At 26.6% G+C, this 16,910-nt stretch overlaps 1 protein-coding gene across 1 annotated transcript; it reads right to left on the bottom strand.

The window, feature by feature from the left end:
• Window positions 1–1,536: 1,536 nt before the first annotated feature.
• On the bottom strand, window positions 1,537–5,878 carry LOC124431724. The gene is made up of 5 exons (XM_046979931.1): window positions 5,552–5,878; window positions 4,289–4,696; window positions 3,948–4,090; window positions 2,820–3,379; window positions 1,537–1,619 (listed from the first exon to the last, which is right to left on the bottom strand). Exons 1-5 carry the CDS (start codon window positions 5,703–5,705, stop codon window positions 1,616–1,618), a joined length of 1,269 nt encoding a protein of 422 aa, XP_046835887.1. The 5' UTR covers window positions 5,706–5,878; the 3' UTR covers window positions 1,537–1,615.
• Window positions 5,879–16,910: the final 11,032 nt, after the last annotated feature.

Genomic DNA, 16,910 nt, shown 5'->3' with positions numbered 1-16,910 from the left:
AAAAGAGAAAAGTAAAGAAAAATAATCTTGACGAAAAAAAAAAAACATAAATAACGAGAAACATTTAGATATTCCAAATTTAATTTCACACCCTACATATTTCCCAATTAAGTTTGAAGAATAGAATGAAATTATTTTTTCAAGATAGAGTTATTTATTCATTTTATTCATTTGAAATCGTCGTTTGAAATGCAATTGGATGATCACAAAAAAAAAAAAAAGAAAAACAAACAAACAAGCTGACCGACATTTAATATCAAATAATATCGTATTATATACTATTAATATGAATCTAGATTTAGATTTAAATTTGTATTTAGATTTGGATTTAGATTTATGCATAGTAATATATTGGTATTAGATTCTTGAAAGAAGAAAATAAAAGAAGAAAAAAAAGTAAAAAAGAAGAAAGGTAAAAATAATGCTACAAACTCGTTCGAAAAGAAAACGTTATATTTGCATTGAAATGTTAACGTTATATATAAGATAAAATAGTAACTAGTTTTACTTACTTACATACTTACATTGTTATTCGCAATTACCTCGTAGTATATATATATATACACCTTTCGCCAGTGATATTTTCTATGCCGGTTTATTGGTGCCATTTATATGAAAAAAAAAAAAAGAAAAAAAAAACAAGAATAAAAAATAGGAAATGTTTTACACTTTATTAAATGTTTTTTATATCAAAAAATCTACCATAATAATATATCGTTATGTTAATAAAAATACGGCTTTATATAATAAAAAAAAAAAAAAAGAAAAAAAACAAAGGCGGCTTTTCAATTACCGCAAGGAAATATTACGAGCGCGCACTCTGCCGGAATAAATTGGAAACTATTGATACGCTAACATATTCACGCGTAAACACGTTCTCGTTGTTACCATTTGAGAACATTACCGACGCGTTTGAAAAAAAATCCTTTATATGGATATACTTATTTTATAAATTTAATCATTGACAGTATTTAATGAGATAATATGTTATTGCGAATGGACGTTTCGTAAAATTTTTCATAGTAACGTCAAGCTTCATATTAAATAATTATTACGAGGTTTATTTCTCTCATATCTTATACGTATATATTATCATAATAATATCATTATTCTTACTAAATCAACGAATTATTATTTTATAAATGAAATTCATTATTTTTAACGAAGCGTTAATTCGTCAAATTAAATTTATAGAGAGAAAGATAATCACAGTACATTAATTAATGTTAAAAAGACGGAACGAGAATCATTAAAAATGAAAAAAAATGTAAATTAAAAGTAAGTAATCAGCTCTTTTTTTTTTTTTTTTTTCGTTATTAAGCTTCATTATAAAGGGTTCGATAATAAAGAAAAAAGAAAAAAAAAGAAAAGGACATGTCAGTGTTTAACGTTAAAGAAATAATGAAAAGAAGTTCGTGTCAATTTCTTTCTAAGTATACAATGTTAATTAATTATTTTATAATAAATCAATCGTTCGATTTATTTTACATATATATATGCATAATGAATTTTTTTAAAACTGTTGTAACGAGATTGCTAAATTTGAAAAAAAAATGATTACGTCATTGCGTTCGAGGATCCTTCGACGAATTTTTAATTTCCTTTTTGTCGTAAGTTAGCTGAAAAAAAAAGAAAGAAAAAAGAATTAAATTCATTGCCATAAATACATCTAATTGGAAAAATTGATCAATGAAAGATAATTAATTTTTTTTTTTTAATCTATATTACTTATAAATTTTCATGTCAATAAAATAAAATAATAGTTGAAAAATTTAAGATAATTATATAAGTACTATTGTAAAAATTTATAAACTTGTATTTAAAAAAAAGAAAAAAAAAATTATCAAAAATTTTTAATACAAATTAAAAATTTATTCTATATCAATAAAACGAAATGATAGTTCAAAAATATAAAGAAATATATAAGTACGAGCATATTAATTTATACGTTATTAAACTTATATAAAAAAACAAAAAAAAAATGGAAAAACTTTGGATACAAATTAACAATTAATTTTACGTCAATAAAATGAAGCAATGGTTACAAAATGTAAATAAATATAAAATAAATATAAATATTAAAAAAATATATATACATAATATAAAAAAAATGTAAATAAATATAAAAAAAAAAGAAAATGAAAGAACTTTGAATACAAATTAACAATTAATTTTACGTCAATAAAATGAAGCAATGGTTACAAAATGTAAATAAATATAAAATAAATATAAATATTAAAAAAATATATATACATAATATAAAAAAAATATAAATAAATATAAAAAAAAAAGAAAATGGAAAAACTTTGGATACAAATTAACAATTAATTTTACGTCAATAAAATGAAACAATGATTACAAAATGTAAATAAATATAAATACTCATATTAAATATAAATTTCAAAATTATCAATCTTACGATGAATTAAAATAAAAATAATATCCCTGTACGCGAAATATCGCGTCTTTCGTAATATGAAAATATCATAACTCATTAAAAATATAGATAAATATAAATACGTTTTCATAATTATCAATCTTATGATAATAAATTAATAATTATAATATAATAATAATAAATTAATAAAATAATAATAATAAATAATGATAATAAATTAATAATATTAAAAGAAAATAATATCGTATCGTTCTTGATTTAACAATATTACGATCGATATGTCAATTTCTTTTTTTCCCCCTCCTTTTTTTCGTATGGTGAATTATCATCATGTAACATCATAGAATAATTTCGTAATAAAATTAAAAATAAAGAAAAAAAAAGAAAAAAGGAAAAAAAAAAAATAAATAAATATACATACCATTTGGCAATCGTAAATGGTTTGCAGGAATCGGTCGGTCTGTCGTAGATCATTCCCGTCGTGCATCTGACTAATTGCGGTCTACCAGTTCTGCAAACGAGTACGCTTGTACAAGTTTCATCGAGTTTATGGAGATCCCCATCGGTACATGGAATTTTACTCATTGACGCCGGTATAGTATGAAGTATAGTCCATGGATTCGTTATACTCGAAGATTCCGATAATTCCTCGATTATTTCCGGTTTCCTCGAGGCCGTACTATCCCTTTCTTCTTCCTCCTTTTCTAATTCTCTATCGTTGTTGCCGGAACGTTGCTGCCATAATTCACCGTTGACGTTACTAACCCAAGAACTACCGAGATAAGGAGAACTTGGTCTTGTTGGTTGCTGAGGAATGTAAGATGGTTGTTGGGTTGGATAAGGAGATTGCGATGGATAAGATGGAGGATATTGAATAGAAACGGACGATTGTGACCAAGATTGAGTCGTTGATTGTTGAGGTTTTGGCGTTGCACTACCTTTACAGTCGACGTTACGTAGATAATCGCATACTCCCAATTCCTGACGGAAAAGTAATATTTAATATGAAATTAAACAAAGAAATAAAATCAACAATGAAATAAAATCGAATAATAATGAATATTTATGTGTCTACGTATTGTATGTAAAATAAGAGATAGCTCGAAAAATTGGTAATATCTGAAACAACGAAAAAAAAAAAGAAAGAAAAAAATAACAAGAGATTAAAAAAATAAATTCGGTTCATAGATTCGTTCGATATAAAGAGAGACATTAATTATATGGTACTGATTTTCTTCCCTTCTCTTTTCTTTTCTTTTCTTTTTTTTTTTTTTTTTTTTTTTTAGAAATTTCGATGACTGATTCATTTATTTATTTTTCTTTTTTTTTCAATGTCGAACTATATGTGCGTATATATATATTCTTTTTTTTTTGAGATAAACGGAATATGCGTGTATACATACGTCTATCTACTTATTTAATAAATCATTAAATTGCTATTGCTATTAAATTTTTAACTCGTCTATCTAACAACATCTAATTTTTTCCGTGTTACCTATGCCATTTTATATTCGAAAAAGGATGTCATAAGATATATCGAAATGCTTACGTCATTGTAGACCAATCCACGAGGACAACCGAACTTGATGGGTTTATTGGCAAGACAAACGTAGAATTCCGAGCAGTTCATCGAGCTACGATAACGTCCGTATGGATCCGGGCATAACTTTGACCCCGGCGGTAATGGTGGTTCTGTACGTGCGTGAGACAAATAAAATAAAAAAGAAAATAAAAAGAAGAAGAAAAAAAAAAGAAGAACAACAATAGATCAGCTTACATCGTAGAGAATTTTTCCTTTTTTTTTTTTTTTTTTTTTTTTTATTAATTCTTTTTAGTTTTTCTTTTTTTTCTTTTTTTTTTTTTTTTTTCATCATTTGACCTCGTACTTACTCGGAGTTGGTAATGGTCTGTTGCCGCAATTTACGTTGTAATCGAAATCACAGAAATTGGTGAGATCATTGAATAACAATCCGTTAGGACATGTTTGTTCGATGACAACGTCGTCCCAACAATTCAAATAATTAGCACAATTTTTCTGACTTGAAAATTGTCCCCTAGATGTTAAACAACCGGGCGGTGGCAATGGTGGTTGCGAGGAAGACACGTAAGTTGGCGAAATTGGATTTGGTATGGAAATTGGTTTCGGTATTTCTCCATATTGTTTTCCCTCGATTATTCCACTATTGTCACGGCTAATAATTAAAGTATTGTCGGCTGTTGAATTATGATCGTTCGACCAACCATTCGATCGGCCATCCAATTTCTGTAACTTTATGCTATCCCATGGGTGTTCCAATTCTGTAAACAATTATAAAATTTTCACTTTATTTTCTATCTTTTTTTTCTTTTCTTTTTCTTTTGCTTTTTTTCTCTTTTTTTACATGGCTTCAAATAATTCCATGAAAAGTATAAAAATAAATTGAATTGATGTATTGATAATTGTAATGAATATTAAATATTATAATAATTCATTACAAACGTTCTTTTAATTTAGAACGATGATAAATGACAAAAAAAAATACGAATATTCGTGATTAATTAATTTCTTTCGAAATTTTTTCTTACGTATATATTTTTTTAATTAATAAAAAAAAAATATATATCTATATATATACACATACATATGTATATTTGTAATGTATAAAATATTTTTTTTTTTTTAAATAACTATCAATCATTAATTCATTCGGCAATTTGTCAAACGACTTACTTTCATAATTATTTATTAACAAATTATATAATTATTTATTAAAAAATAAAAGAGAATTAATTATGAGAAAATTTTTAATAGAACACGAACAAATAATCTCTCGTATCGTTTGATATGTCATATAAATTTAAACACATATTTAATTGCATTTAGACATTATTACAATTAACCAAAAAAGAAAAAAAGAGAAAAAAAAAGGAAGAAAGGAAAGAAGAAGAAAAAAAGAAAAAGACAAATGAATCAAAAAATATATACAACTTATGACATCCCGTACGTTTAAGAGTTAACGTTATCAGTAATACGTACGTATAATGCAATGTGACGTAACGTAAAGTAAGAAAACAAGAAATTTTCTGAATTAACGAGACAAAGCGAAAAAAAAATGAAAAAAAATAAGAAATAAAAAATAAAAAAGAAATATATATATATATATTATCACTTACCTTCACTTGATTCCGCATAGCTCAGTTCATCGTCATCCTTCAATGTCGTAGACGTTACTCCGGTTGCAGACGTTGTCGATCTGCTCCTTCTCGTGGCTATACTAACGCCAATATAAAATAAAACGAGGAAGAATCCTAACTTCATCTCGTACATCTATGTATGTATGTATTTTTCTTTTTTATCTATTTTTTTTTCTTTTTTTTTCTTTTTTTATTTTATATATATAGATATATACCACGAGCAACGAACAACGCCGTCGTTGTTTCGTTTTTTCTTTTTTCTTTTCTTTCTTTTTTAATTTTTTTTTTCCCCCCTTACACCCACCAGGAAACAAAACAGAACAAAGAGAAAAAGAGATAAAGAATAAGAAAAAAAGAAATTGCTTCTTTCTTTTTTTTTTTTTTTTTTTCTTTTTTGTCCAAAAATCCTTCACTCGTTTCTTACGAATTTACAAGAACGTTGACGAAAAAGTACGATAATATAAAAATTAAAATTTGATCTTTCAAATATGCAAACTGTGATGATCGCAAATAGTCCAGTATATATCGTAATCGTACTGTCCAGGACGACCTTGGTACGATGTCCTGATGCTGGATGGGCTGGACCTCGGCCGTTCGAGGGCTTACATAGGGCCTCCCCCACTATCGAGTTTTGCCAGGAGCCACAGGATCCCAATTACATGGCCGTAGGACCCCACAAGTTCGCGCGAAGGAGGCATACTCCGCCTCTATCCTGTCGTTGCTCATCCGTAGCTCTTCCTTAAGAAGAAGAAGAAGAAGAAGAAGAAGAAGAAGAAGAAGAAGAAGGAGGAGGAGGTGGTGGAGGAGGAGGAGGAGGAGGCAGAAAAAGAAAAACAATTTCGTCCCACATCAATGATCAGTAGGAAATTGTGTACGTACGTATGTGTGTGTGTGTTTTTTTTTTTATAAAATTTTCGTTTCTCTTTATTCTTCTTCTTTATTTTATTTCTTTTTTCACTTCTTTTTCTTTCTTTTTTTTCTTTCTTTTTTTTCTTTTCTTATTTCTTTCATTTAGAATAAATAATTATTTCACAATTTCTTTTTTATTACTTTATTACTTGATTACTTTATTACTTTATTAATCTAATGAAATATTTATTGATAATTTTAATATCATATGTAAAATATTAATTCAATTGATTTAATACTAATTAATTATCGATTATTTCTAATATTATATTGATTTAATTTATTTTTTATTTTTTTTCGTGAAATTATTCGATGGCATGCAAAAGAAAAAATTTCGTAATCTTACCGTATATTTCTTTTAAATTTTCTTTTTTTTTTCTTTCTCTCTCTCTCTCTCTCTCTCTCTCTCTCTCTTTCTCTTTCTCTACAGAGATATAATCACCTCGCAATTTCTTTTTTTATTATTTTATTATTTGTCATAATATTATTTATTATTTATTAATTTAATGAAATATTAATTGACATTTTTAATATCATATGTAAAATATTAATTCAATTGATTTAATACTAATTAATTATCGATTATTTCTAATATTATATTGATTTAATTTATTTTTTATTTTTTTTCGTAAAATTATTTGACGCCATGTAAAAGAAAAAAAATTTCATGTAATCATCAATCGTATATTTTTTAAACTTCTTTTTTTTCTTTCTTCTTATTCTTTTCTTTTTATTTTTTTTTTTTTTTGCTTTCTTTACCAAATCAGAAATAATTATTTTACTTTAATAATTATCCTCTTCGTCATTGAATCGTTCAATGTCATCGAAACGTCATCAGGAGTAGTTTACGGTTTCAATGAATTTTAACATTTTATTGGAATTTTTTAAGATCCAACAATAAATTCATTATATTATTATTTCAATAAAATTATTTATGAAACGTATTCATGAATCACGTAATACATTAGATTAAAATTTCTAACATTTATAAACGTTGATTCTTTTCCTTTTTTTTTCATTTTCTTTCTTTTTTTTTTTTTTTTTTTTTTTTTTTTGATGATTACCACTAGCATCAATCGATTATAACAATGACATTTTCTCAAGATACTTTTCATTTTTGCTTTCTTTTTATTTATTTATTTTTTTTTTTTCATTTCTTGTACATATCATCGAAATCGATATAAATAGCAATGTCCGAACTTTTGTTCGAGACACTGCAATCGCCCACACTGGTATGAGCGTGGGTTAAAACATTTAAAAATTCCAGGTAAAGCAATCGAAAGAAAAGAAGAGAGTAAAAAGAGAGAGAGAGAGAGAGAGAGAGAGAGAGAGAATTTGGTAGACCAGTACCACCTGTTAGAATTGAAAAAAAATCCAGAGACATGGAAGAGGTAAATGCACTGGCAAGAGTATGGTTTCTTACGAAGAAGACTCGTTTTCGAAATGCATATCTCTCGATGTCAACGAACCAGGAGACCAAGTTCCTCTTCAATAAGGGAAGTTACAACTTTTTTTTCTGTTTCGTTGTTTTCTTCTTTCCTTTTCTTTTCTTTTCTTTTCTTTTCTCTCCCCTTTATCTTCTCTTTATTTCTTCTTACCTCCTCTCTTTCTTTCTCTCTCTCTCTCTTGTTCTTTTTCTCACTTTGGTAAAAGGAAACAGTTGGACCAGCCGATCTTTGGAGAGAGGCTCATCGTCCTATTTATTATCTGGTCTTTTGATTATTCGTGTTTTCTCAGACGTAAGAACAACCGGAAAGACGTCATTCGTTAGTTGAAACGATTTGGAACGATAAAAGGAAACATAAGTTTTATGTAATCTCTTTCTTTTTCTATTTTTGTATATATATATATATATATATATATATATATATATATATATATTATATTTTATATTCTATAAAAATTAAAGAATAAATATAAATATACATATTCTTAAATTATATAAAAAATAAAAATAAAAAATAAAAAATAAAAATATAAATTTTTAGAATATATATATATATATATATATATATATATATATATATATTCTTAAATTATATAAAAAATAAAAATAAAAATAAAAATTTCTAGAATATTTGTATTATCCAAAATGGAGATCGTTCTTCAGATTCGATATATATAAGAGTGAAGTTTGTAATTGTTGAAAGTTAAATATATATATATATATATATATATATATATATATATATATATATATATATCAACCTGAAATATATATATATATCAGGTTGGTAACGGTAATGTATGGAATTTTCGTGAATTCTTGGCACAGCCTTAGTCTTAAATATTTATCATTGAATAAGTTTACACACTGTTCCGGATTACTTTTAATCTCGCTCACGTATAAATTCTGTCAGGATAATTTACGTACTTTTCTTTTTTTTTTCTCCAAAAGTTATATATATATATATATATATATATATATATATATATATAACTTTTGTTATATAGTTATATAGTTATATAGTTATATAGTTATATAGTTATATAAGTAAATACATATATATATACTATTAAAATTAATGACTTTTAGGATAATTATTGTAATTTATATTATTATTTATTTTATTATTTATTCTAATATGTTATATATAATATATAATATATAATAATATTTATATATAATAATATATATATATATATATATATGATTACATTATTTTGTATTATAATAATATAGGTACATATAATACGATTATATATAGACACATACATATTTTATTACTTCACAGTTTTATTATAAAATAATTAGTTGTAACGTTTTTTTTTTTTTTATAACTTTATCATTTAATTAACGATTAGCTTTGGATACTATAAAACATATGTTCGAACGTTCAAAAGTAAGAAATACACGTATTACTCTAATCAAGCGAGAGCATTACGAATGGATATAAATTGCTGGTGACTCAAAACGAGCGTATTCACCTTGAATTTTCTTATGTTGAAGACAATGACCGTTCTTTGAAAACAGTTCAACCATAGTTTTCAACGATGTTACTCTTACGTACAGTACGTAATCGCTCTACGAAATCAAGAAGACATTTTCAGGATTTTTAACGTGACCGGAATAAAACCCAATCCTTTTTAAATAATTCAAATGTCAATTTTAACTCCTTCTTTATTTAATAAATACAAACATATATATATATATATTTTAATCTATAAAAATACATATAATTATATGCGTATATATCTATATATAATAAAGAATTAAAATAATATTCTAATAAAAAATTTAAAAACATTAATATTATAAATCGAATTAAATGATTACACGATTAGATATTATTATACGTATGTTAAATTAAAAAGAAAAAAAAAGAAAAAAAGAGAAAAAAGAATTAAAGAATTCTAACGAAATTCTAAGTTACATCTAATAGACGCTTTTAATCTCATACAAATTTATTCGTATTAATATATCGTAGGACTTCTTCTTTCTATCTTTCTTTCTTTTTATTTACTTTTTTCTTTCTTTCCTTTTTTTTTTTTTTGTGAGATAGGGAGGAAGGCTGAAGTTATTTCCAACACCCCTTTCTACCACTTTACCCCCTCCTATTTCGGAGATGGCAAGACGGTCCCCGTCTTTGTCATCCTTAACCCTTTCTCTACGACGTCCTTTTTTGCTCTCGTCTTAAAAGCCACGCCCCGTACCTCTTGCTCCCCTTTTTTTTCTGTTTTTTTTTTCTTTTTTTTTTTCTTTTTTCTTTTTTTTCTTTTTTTTTTTCTTTTCTGCAGGCCCTGTAGTTCGCCACCGGTCGCGATGAGACCGGTGGAGTCCTGTTGTTGTGTAGATATCTCCCACCCCTCTGCTCTTCTTCCCCCACCCCCGTGCTCTTTTTCTCCCCCTGCTCTTCGTTTAAAGCAGAACAACCGTGGAATCTAGGATGGAATGCGACGAAGAACTAACGCTAAATCTTTTATATCCGTTCGAATGTCTTACAAAAGAATAGAAAGTTTATTATTATAAAAGAATTTATTATTTAATTTATTCAATTAGACAGAGACAAAGAGATGGAGACAGAGAGAGAGAGAGAGAGAGAGAGAGTGAGAGAGAGAGAGAGAGAGACAAATGAGCTGTTCACTTGGCAAATTGATTGGCTTCGTAATACGAAAAGTGAAGAAATATGATGGAATAATATAAATTGTTTTTTCTTCTTCTTCTTTTTTTCCTTTGTTTCTTTTTTCTTTCTTTTTTTTTTTTTTTTTTGTCAAAATTCCCTTTTAATATATAAATTTCGATTTAATATATAATTTCGTAGAATGTATGATGAATTTTTTCGCTGCAAATTGTATTGCATAATTGTAATTGATTTACGATGCATCATAATACGCATGTACTTTAACTCGGATTGATTTTTTGAAAGAAATTTATTTTTCATTCGACGGTATCAAGAAAATATTCGTCGTTTGACGATTTCATTTTAAATAAATGGAAAAAATTATGATAAATTTGTTATGCGTATTAAAAGTGAGAATTCCGTTGAGTGCATTTGACACTTAAATTTTTTCAAAAAAAAAAAAAATTTCTATAAGTGGATTTAATCGATTTGTCCTTGCGAACTGCTTCAATTTCGATAATGATGTCACAAATATGTTAAAAAAAAAAAAAAAAGAAAAAAAAGAAAAAAATGGAAAAAAAAGAAAATAAAAAAATGAAAGCAAAAAGAATGAAATAAATAAGATCGAATAAACGAGGAATGGATGACGGGGAGGGGAGGGAGTGAGAAAGAAAAAAGAAATAGAAAAAAAAAAAAAGAATGAACAACCAATAAACACACGTTCACTCGTGTATAGTATGAAATCAATTATGTTATATTATTTCTTTTTTTATTCTTTTTTTATTTCTTTTTTTTTCGTTATTATAGCATTATATTTTTTTGTCCATTCTTTTCTCTTTTTCGTTATTACATTGTCATTATTATTATTATTATTATTATTATTATTATTATTATTATTATTTCTTTTTTTCCATTTTTTTTTCTTTCCTATTTCTTTTTTCTTTTTTCTTTTTTCTTTTTTTATTTATTTCTTTTTTTTCCTTTCCTTTGTTAAATCATCATTATTTTTCCTCATTTTTCTTTTTTTTTTTTCTTTTTCTTTTTGTCTTCGCTTGGTTGTAATCCGACAGATAGAAAGAGTGAGAGTGGAGGGTGGGAGAGTGGGTGGGGGGGGACGGTAAAAGGAGAGAGGGAGTTGTTGATAAGATAAATTATATACTTGACGTGCGTACATATGTGTATTCGTGTGTATTTCTCTCTCTCTCTCTCTGTGTGTGTGTGTGTGTGTGTGTGTGTGTGTATACTATCTCGTCTCGTAAAATAAAGTAATTTTTTGTTTATCCTGCAAACCGTTTAGGATCAAATACAATGAATGATATCTTTAAAAGAGAAATTGTAATATCTTTGTGACTTGGTTAACAACGATTTACTTTATCACCGACATATTTATATTCAACACGATCGTGTACAAGCATTTAATAAACGAAACTCTTAAGGCGAACGTTTCAATTTTCTCGTTTGATATATCGACTCGAGTAGAGATAATCGACGTAATAAATTATTTCACTGGCACGTCTAATATCAATAATTGATATAGTTATTCAAAAATATACATTTTCTCTTTTTTCCAATTTTCTTCTTCTTCGTATGTCGAACGTTTAAAACCCTCCTTCCCCCTCAAAAAAAAAAAAAAAACAAAAAGTAAAGAAACGAAACGAAACTAAAGAATTCTAACGAAATTCAACGTTCCATATAATCTCTAGCAAATAAATTTTTTTTCTAATTTTTTTTCTAATATTCATAAATTCCTGTTCTAATGTTCGTAATTAAAATCTTGTTGACATTGAATATCATTTGGAAAAAGTAATCTATCTCATTTATTTATAATTTAATTAATGATTCATTCATTAATCAAATTCGATAAAATCATCATTATAATATTAAAGATATAGGAAAATTACTACCATCGAAATTAATTATATGAATGTGTATCTATGAAAAAAAAAAGAAAATAAAATAAAATAAAAAAAAATAAAATAAAATAAAATAAAAGATTATAGTAACAACTTACACAATTTTATATCATAATAATAATTGCACATAAAGTGCACGTACTATGTGCATTGTGCAAACATAAAATCAGTCAACGATTTGTCAATATATCGGGGACCTTCTTTTTTTTATTTTATTTTATTTTATTTTTTTTTTTTTGGTGGAGGAGGGAGGGGGAATTTCTTCATCGCTTTTCGCAATTTCTTAATTTTCCTTTCTTTCTTTTTCTTCTTTTTTTTCTTTTTTCTTTTGCTCTCTCGTTAATCATACTCATATGAAAATATATTATGAAAGGATATTAAAAGTTCTTTTCTATTTATCGTTGTTTTCTTTCCTTTCTTTATCGAGATTAAAAATTTTATTCTTAAAAATTAATTTTTCTATTTTTTTCTTTTTAATTTAAAATTTAAGATCTCCATTAATTGAAAACTTTTAATTTTAATAAAAAGACTACCGGAGTATTTACTACTACGTATACTGCGTATGCATATTGATTTTTTTGTTATAATGAATCAGATTCAATGTGCAATTCGAAGTATATAAAAATTGATTTTTTGAGTTTTAAAGAAGATTCTCATTTTGACTTGCATCGACGTATAGAGGATGTCCTCGGTTTAATCTTTAACCAAAAAATTGAAATACCTAGAAATGAATGGGTTGAGAGAGGTGGTGGCAGGGGGAGGGGGGAGGGGTGGGAGGAGAAAAAAGTGTAGATGGGATTGAACATATCGAAAAGATTTTAATTGAATTTTCTATAAATTCAATTGTTACGAATCGTATGATCGAATACCGATTTCTTTTTTTTTCCTTTTTCTTTGTTTTTCCTTCTTTTTTTCTTCGTTATATATATATATATAGATAGATAGATATATACAGTGTGTCCAAAAAGCATGAGATTAAACTTGTATTACGTATTACAGAGATCAAATGAATGAAAAAAGGTTTATATAAACTTATGTTTAAAAATGATTTATTAAATAGAAAGATGCATTTAATAATATATATATATAATTTATTTCCAATCGTCGAATTAATGATTGAGTCAACAATCAATTGGCCTGCAAGATCAACTGACTTAATGTCTCTGGACTTTTATTTGTAGGATCATGCGAAAAGAGTTATTTTATAAAAAAAAAAAAAAAAAATACGATAGAAACAATAGATGAACTTTGGGAATCTATTCAAAATACATTTATTATTATTTCCAATACAATTGATATATTATTGAAAGAGTTTAAGTAATTAATGATTGAATGAATGGAAGTCTGCGTTCTTGCAAAGGAAGAAATTTTCATAGCTTTCTTATAATTACAACAATAAATCATAAATATTAAGTTGGAAACTAAGAAACGGGCGTTGAATGAAAATAAAAAACTAAACAAAAACGCCCGTTTCATAGTTTCCAACCTAATATATTTAAAAGCAATATATCTTTTGAATAAAATATTTTTGGACATAAGTATATAAAAACTTTTATCATTTATTTGATCTCTAATAATATATAGTGTAAATTTTTAGTTCCATAATTCTTGGACATCCTGTATATATATATATATTTTTTTTCTCTCTCTCTTTTATTTGTTTTCTTTTCGAGAAAGATCTCGATACATTGTGGGTTTGTCCTGTCGTTTGATAAATTCAAATTTCACGCGAAATAAATTAATGATAAATCATTGACGTTATGTTTGTCCATTTTTTTTCTTTCCTTTTCTTTCTCTCTCTCTCTCTCTCTCTCTCTCTCTCTTTCTCTCTCTTTCTCTCTATCTATCTCTCTTTCTCTCTATTCGTCCCTCAAAAAGAGATAAGTTGTTCGATTGTAGTTATGGTTGTTCACTCTAATGAAGCGTATCCTTTTCTCCGAAGTAGATTCAGGATTGAAGGGAAGGAAGAAGAATAAAAAAGAATTGAAAGAAAGAATGAAAGAATGAAAGAAAGAAAAAACATAGGGAGAGGTGAGAGAGAGAGAGAGAGAGAGAGAGAGATAAAACAATTAAAAAGGACGCCAAAGGACGAATAGGATTGGGGAATTCTTACTGCTGAGAAGGTCAAGCAGTCTACGTGCAAGAAGAAAAAAGAAATCAAACGAAATGTAAGGAAAAAAGAAACGGGAAAAAATAAAATGAAATAAAAAAATGGAAAAGAAGAAGAAGAAGGAGAAGAAGAAGAAGAAGAAAGAAAAAAATGGAAAAGAAACGAAAAGAAAAGGAAATAAAAGAAGTTAAGCGCGTCAAGGACCAGAGGTCCTTGCTCTCCGGGTCATAGCAGCACAAACGACTGGCAACACTTTCTTCATCCACGAGTCTCTCAGAGGCTCTCAAATTTATTTTCTACTATTGTCTCTAATTAAAATCATTATTTAATATTCATAATTGTTATGTATACATACGTAACAAATGGAATAATTAATCGAATTAATATTTTCTTTTATTATTTATAGATATACAAGTACGATAATTTGATTAATTTTCGATAATTTGATACGTTCATTAGATATTTTTTTTTCTTCTTTTTTTTTTTTTTTATCGTTTACGTACGTATACGTTAACGTACTTAATTGCAATATAATTAATACGTACCGATTATATTTTTCTTTCTTTTTATTCGATTCTATTCTTTAAATTATGTAAGTCGCGACGAAAGAGAAATGGAATAATTTTTATTTGATTTTTCCTTTTTTTCATTTTTTCCTTCGATCTTTAATATCAATAATCAAGCATTAATTTTCGATCGTGAATTTTGAAAAAATTCAAAATGAGAACGCTCGTCGTTAGTCTTCAAATACATGTAAGCAAGCACCAAGATAAGAGGGGTACATATAATACGACACTTAATTTACATTGCTATATCTCTCTCTCTCTCTCTCTCTCTCTCTCTCTCTCTCTCTCTCTCTCTCTCTCTCTCTCTCTCTCTCTCTCTTACTAAATTTAATCTTACCTCACGAACGAGGGAACTTATTTAATGATATTTTTTTTAGCCTGAGTTCGCAAGATTTTACGAACGTTTGTTACGAATACCTCCCCACCCCATCCCCACCCTTTCATTTATAACTAATCCCGGTTATCGTGCGTCGTTAATTCGAAAGGGTACGAGAAAGATACGACAAGGATTATTTATTCGGTGATTAAGATGAGAATTAAAAAAAGATTTCTCCGTTCAAAATCGAACTACCCCCCGTATGTTTTATAATCATGTTGACTTTTTTTTTTTTTTTTCTATACAACTATTAAACACGCCTTCCGATAGTACGGGTTTCATTTACTGAAAAAAAAAAAAAAAAACGATCGTGTAAATTGAGAAACTCTTGTAGGACGTTTAATTAAATCAAATAATAATTCAAAAAAAAAATGATAAAAAAGGAATAAAAAAAAAAAAAAGAGAAAAAAAGAAAATAAAAATAATTCAATCGATAAGATTTAGTTCGAAATTATTACTCACGTGGATCGGTCTATCCGTTCCCTATCGGTATTTTCTTTTAGTGAACGTAACCATTTTATGTCGGACGTATAACGGGTTGCCATTCATCAGGCGAACTTTATACATCGAAGAATACACGTGTTTATTGTTACAACAGACGTATATGTATTTTAAATGATTCTAGAAAATAAATGAATATGAATACGAGTATGTATGAATGAATCATTGTGAATTATTTAAAATACAATTTTATATTTGATATATTTATCATTTAATATATTTACTTTATACAATACATTATACATTTATTTAATACAAGTAAAAAATGTGTATAATTATTTCTTAATTTTCTTCTTTTCCTTTTTTTTCTTTTCTTTTCTTTTCTTTTTTCTAAAGAATACACAATATTTTAAATCGAAACGAGAAAGTTTTACGTGTAATTAATGTACCAGTGTAATCATTCAGACTCACAATTCCAATCTTAGAGATTAGAAGATTAGAAGCGAATAACTTGTTACGAGGGATGGGATTGGATGAAAATCGGCCATAGTTATGACGAGAGTGTTTCGTAACTAGGTGCCATTGTTTCATTCTTATATATATATATGTATATATATAGTATATATCTATGTGTGAATGTCTATATATATATGTATAGATATATATATCTTTTACCTTTTCTCTTGTGACCATTCTCACCGAGCATCACTGAGATAATCTTTTCGAGTAACGAGCCACTGTCTCATTCTTACTGGCTTGCATAAGAAAATAAAGCTAAGATCTTTTGAACGGATTTCGCCTAGAGTCACGGAAGTTCGTCGATCTTTTCAGTTAATTTCTATCGTTTCGTTAATTACATTGTTTTCTATACGAACATATTCATTATTAAATATAAATATTAATTGTCATTATTCGCTAGATTTCTCTGTTTTATATTTTTTTATTTTATTTTATTTTTTTTT

The sequence above is a fragment of the Vespa crabro genome, chromosome 22, assembly GCF_910589235.1.
Source record: "Vespa crabro chromosome 22, iyVesCrab1.2, whole genome shotgun sequence".
NCBI lineage: Eukaryota > Metazoa > Arthropoda > Insecta > Hymenoptera > Vespidae > Vespa > Vespa crabro.
Note: the sequence above shows the minus strand (reverse complement) of the source record. Positions and strands in the feature narration are given on the sequence as shown.

Bases quoted from the DNA above. Each gene is read 5' to 3' on its own strand.
- LOC124431724 (XM_046979931.1), bottom strand. From the start codon at position 5,705: ATGTACGAGATGAAGTTAGGATTCTTCCTCGTTTTATTTTATATTGGC. The intron at 4,697-5,551 runs GTAAGTGATAAT...AATTGTTTACAG, and splicing joins CTATGCGGAATCAAGTGAAG to AATTGGAACACCCATGGGAT. The intron at 4,091-4,288 runs GTAAGTACGAGG...ACGCACGTACAG, and splicing joins CAGACCATTACCAACTCCGA to AACCACCATTACCGCCGGGG.